Below are 5,000 nucleotides of genomic sequence, written 5' to 3' on the forward strand. Positions count from 1 at the left end.
AGAGCGAGGTTGGTTTATTCAAGGCCTTAACCTCTCAGGTTAGAGATAGCTCTGGGGAAAGGCAACGGTGAAAGGCTACAGAACCATTGGTCCAGAGTGAGTTATTTAACAAACCGTACAATCCTCTAGTAATCTTTCTGCCGTGAGAATATTAAAATGCTGTGGGTGCTGTGAATCTTAGAAACACTTTGGGTTTCCCTGGGTGCGCTGGTAAGGCCTTGAATGAACCGACTTGTTCGATAGACTCACCGCCGTTTGGTATTTGGGTGGGCAGGTGGGGATTGATGGGCCGAACGGCCTTGTTGCTGCTGGTGTTGTAATTCTCCCTGTTTTGTCTCTCTCCCCCTCCCCACTCTCCCTCTCTCTTCCCCCCCCCCCCTCTTTCCCCTCCCTCTCCTCCCCCTCCCCTCCCTTCCTTCCTTCCTCCCTCCAACCTCCTTCCCCTACCGTTTTCCCCCCCCCTCCTCTCCCCCTCCCTCTCCCTTCTCCTACTTTTCCTCTCCCCTCTCCTCCCTCCCTAATCCTCTTCTCTCCCCTCTCTCCCTTCCCCTCTCTCCCCTTCCCCTCCCCCTCTCCCACTCTCCCTCTCCTCTCCCTCTCTCTCTCTCTCTACTCTTCTCTCTCCCCTCTCTCCTCTCCTCCCTCTTCCCTTTCTCCTCCCTCTCTCCCCTCTCCCTCTCTCCCCCCTCCCCCCTCTCCCCTTCTTCTCCCCCTCTCTCTCACTCTTTCCCCTCTCTCCTTCCTTTCATCCCCTTCCTACCCCCTCCTCTCTCCTCTCCCCTCCCTCTCTTCCTTCTTCTCCCCTCTCTCCTCCCCTCTTTTCTCTCCTCCTCTCTCCCCCTTCCCTCTCCCCTCTCCCTCTCTCCCTCTTCTCCTCTCTCCTCTCCCTCTTCCCTCCTCTCTCCCCCTCTTTCCTCTCTCCCCCCTCCTCTCTCCCCCTCTCTCTCCTCTCTCCCTCCCTCTACCTCCTCCTCTTTCCCCTACTTGCTCTCCCCTCCTCCCTCCCTCTCCCTTCCCCCTCCCCCCCCCCTCCCCCTCCTCTTCTCCCCTCCCTCATCACTCCCTCCCTCCTCTCCCTTCCCTCTCCCTCTCCCCCCCTCCCTCTCCTCCCCCTCCCTCCTCCTCCCTCTTCTCATCCCCCCTTTCTCTCTCCCCCTCCTCCCTCCCCTTTCTCCCCTCCCCCCCCCCCTCTCCTCCCCCTCCCCCTCTCTCCCCTCTCTCCCCTCCCCTTCCCCCTCTCTCCCCCTTCTCTCTCCCCCTTCTCTCCCCTCTCCTCTCCTCCCCCTCCTCCCCTCCCCCATCCCCCTTTCTCCCCTCCTTCCTTCTCCTCCCCCCCCTCCCTCTCTCTCCTCCCCCCCCCTCCCTCTCTCCTCCCTCTCCTCTCTCCTCCTCTTTCTGACCCCCCCCCCCCCCATCTAACACTCCTCTCCCCCCCTTTGGTCCCTGCTCCCCCACCCCTCCTCGGTTCCCCCCGCCCCCCCCCCCCTTCCCGCTCTTCCTCTCATCCCCTGCCCCCCCCCCCTGCCCTCCCCTCTCCCCTCCCCGCACCCCCCCTCTCCCCCCCTCCCCGCCCCCCCCTCTCTCCACCCCCCCCCCCCCTCTCCCCTCCTCCCCCTCTCTCCCAATCTCCGCCTCCCTCCTCTCATCCCCCTGTCCCTCCCCTCCCCTCTCTCCCCTCCCACTCTCTTCCCTCCTCTCCTCGTTCCTCTCACCTCCCTCCCTCTCCCCCTGGAGAAGTTCTCCTTCTCCCCCCCTTTGAGTCTCTTCCCGTCTCCTGCTTCACAGTGTCCTTGGTCTTCCACCCCCCCCCCTACAGATTTCCTCCCCCCTCCTCTGGAAGACATTTCCCTTGTCCCTCCCTCTCGGTCTCTTTCTGCAGGTCCCTCTCAACCCATTTGTTTCCTCCCCCTCCTCATTCCCCCCCCCTCCCCTCCCCCTGCTTGGCCCCTCATAACAAAGGGGTTGCCCCCCTCCCCCAACCCCCCCCTTCTTCTGTTGTACATTGGTCTCTTGCTCCCCCTGCTTACCTTTGGTCTCCTAATCGAGGAAGACTCTTGCCTTAGTGATTTCAGTCTATCACAGAGTTGGAGGTCCCCCCCCCCGGCCCCCCCCAAGCGGCCCCCTGGAGTATTGCCCCTTTGGTCTTGCAGCTGGTCCAGGCCATTCTTGCCATAGAGGGAGTGCTTACCTGGAGGTGAGCTGTTTCTGGGGTCAGGGCTGGCCACTGCGCGACTCCTACCTCGCTGCAGCTGCAGCGCTACGACCTCCCTCCCGGCCTCGGCCTCGCCGGCGCCGTCCCTGGCCGCCGCCGCCGCTGTCCCAGACCCCTGGCGGCCCTGCCCCCCGGGAGGCCCCGCAGCCCGGCACCAGCCAGCGCCGCCCCCCCCCCACCCCACCCACCGCCCCCACCTCGCTGGCCACCGCCGCCGGCCCACTCGCTCATCCACGGGCTCCGCTGGCCCCTGCTCCACTACTCACTCCGACTCTACTGGGAGGCACCATCGCCATGGCAGCACGAGGTGAGTGACGGGGGGGGGGGGGAAGATTCTAGACTCAGGAATCTACAGAGAGCTAGTGTCGCCGACTGTAACGGCATTAACGCCGACTGTAACATTAGCCGGGGCAGAGAGCTAGTGTCGCCGACTGTAACGGCATTATCCAGGACATCCCGTACATGGGCCTCTAAATTGGTTCGTCCCGTAAGGGGCCGCCCTTGTCCTGTATCTCCAAGTTTGCGGATGACACTAAGCTGGGGGGCAGTGTCAGCTGTGAGGAGGATGCTAGGAGACTGCAAGGTGACTTCGATAGGTTGGGTGAGTGGGCAAATGTTTGGCAGATGCAGTATAATGTGGATAAATGTGAGGTTATCCACTTTGGTGGCTAAAACAGGAAAGTAGACTATTATCTGAATGGTGGCCGATTAGGAAAAGGGGAGATGCAACGAGACCTGGGTGTCATGGTACACCAGTCATTGAAAGTAGGCATGCAGGTGCAGCAGGCAGTGAAGAAAGCCAATGGTATGTTAGCTTTCATAGCAAAAGGATTTGAGTATAGGAGCAGGGAGGTTCTACTGCAGTTGTACAGGGTCTTGGTGAGACCACACCTGGAGTATTGCGTACAGTTTTGGTCTCCTAATCTGAGGAAGGACATTCTTGCCATAGAGGATTTGAGTCTAGGAGCAGGGAGGTTCTACTGCAGTTGTACAGGGTCTTGGTGAGACCACACCTGGAGTATTGCGTACAGTTTTGGTCTCCAAATCTGAGGAAGGACATTCTTGCCATAGAGGGAGTACAGAGACGGTTCACCAGACTGATTCCTGGGATGGCAGGACTTTCATATGTGAAGAAAGACTGGATAGACTTGGTTTATACTCTCTAGAATTTAGGAGATTGAGAGGGGATCTTATAGAAACATACAAAGTTCTTAAGGGGTTGGACAGGCTAGATGCAGGAAGATTGTTCCCGATGTTGGGGAAGTCCAGGACAAGGGGTCACAGCTTAAGGATAAGGGGGAAATCCTTTAAAACCGAGATGAGAAGAACTTTTTTTCACACAGAGAGTGGTGAATCTCTGGAACTCTCTGCCACAGAGGGTAGTTGAGGCCAGTTCATTGGCTATATTTAAGAGGGAGTTAGATGTGGCCCTTGTGGCTAAGGGGATCAGGGGGTATGAAGAGAAGGCAGGTACGGGATACTGAGTTGGATGATCAGCCATGATCATATTGAATGGCGGTGCAGGCTCGAAGGGCCGAATGGCCTACTCCTGCACCTAATTTCTATGTTTCTAGACTCAGGAATCTACAGAGAGCTAGTGTCGCCGACTGTAACGGCATTAGCCGGGATAGAGAGCTAGTGTCGCCGACTGTAACGGCATTAGCCGGGATAGAGAGCTAGTGTCGCCGACTGTAACGGCATTAGCCGGGATAGAGAGCTAGTGTCGCCGACTGTAACGGCATTAGCCGGGATAGAGAGCTAGTGTCGCCGACTGTAACGGCATTAGCCGGGATAGAGAGCTAGTGTCGCCGACTGTAACGGCATTAGCCGGGATAGAGAGCTAGTGTCGCCGACTGTAACGGCATTAGCCGGGATAGAGAGCTAGTGTCGCCGACTGTAACGGCATTAGCCGGGGGCAGAGAGCGAGTGTCGCCGACTGTAACGGCATTAGCCGGGATAGAGAGCTAGTGTCGCCGACTGTAACGGTATTAGCCGGGATAGAGAGCTAGTGTCGCCGACTGTAACGGCATTAGCCGGGATAGAGAGCTAGTGTCGCCGACTGTAACGGCATTAGCCGGGATAGAGAGCTAGTGTCGCCGACTGTAACGGCATTAGCCGGGATAGAGAGCTAGTGTCGCCGACTGTAACGGCATTAGCCGGGATAGAGAGCCAGTGTCGCCGACTGTAACGGCATTAGCCGGGATAGAGAGCCAGTGTCGCCGACTGTAACGGCATTAGCCGGGATAGAGAGCTAGTGTCGCCGACTGTAACAGCATTATCCAGGACATCCTGTAAATGGGCCTCGATATTGGTTCGTCCCGTATGGGGCCGCCCTTGTCCTGTATCTCCAAGTTTGCGGATGACACTAAGCTGGGGGGCAGTGTCAGCTGTGAGGAGGATGCTAGGAGGCTGCAAGGTGACTTGGATAGGCTGGGTGAGTGGGCAAATGCATGGCAGATGCAGTATAATGTGGATAAATGTGAGGTTATCCACTTTGGTGGCTAAAACAGGAAAGCAGACTATTATCTGAATGGTGGCCGATTAGGAAAAGGGGAGATGCAACGAGACCTGGGTGTCATGGTACACCAGTCATTGAAAGTAGGCATGCAGGTGCAGCAGGCAGTGAAGAAAGCCAATGGTATGTTAGCTTTCATAGCAAAAGGATTTGAGTATAGGAGCAGGGAGGTTCTACTGCTGTTGTACAGGGTCTTGGTGAGACCACACCTGGAGTATTGCGTACGGTTTTGGTCTCCAAATCTGAGGAAGGACATTATTGCCATAGAGGGAG

At 57.5% G+C, this 5,000-nt stretch overlaps 1 protein-coding gene across 1 annotated transcript in view; it reads left to right on the top strand.

Annotated features, from left to right (window-relative positions):
• Window positions 1–5,000, top strand: part of LOC129716211 (host cell factor 1-like) — a gene marked incomplete at its 3' end in the record, with an annotated part of 44,983 nt that overhangs the window by 27,081 nt on the left and 12,902 nt on the right. Inside the window, exon 8 of the mRNA XM_055666082.1 lies at window positions 2,250–2,519. Coding sequence (XP_055522057.1) covers window positions 2,250–2,519 — 270 coding nt within the window. The remainder of the gene's footprint in view (window positions 1–2,249; window positions 2,520–5,000) is intronic.

This window comes from Leucoraja erinacea, unplaced genomic scaffold (assembly GCF_028641065.1).
Source record: "Leucoraja erinacea ecotype New England unplaced genomic scaffold, Leri_hhj_1 Leri_188S, whole genome shotgun sequence".
Lineage (NCBI taxonomy): Eukaryota > Metazoa > Chordata > Chondrichthyes > Rajiformes > Rajidae > Leucoraja > Leucoraja erinaceus.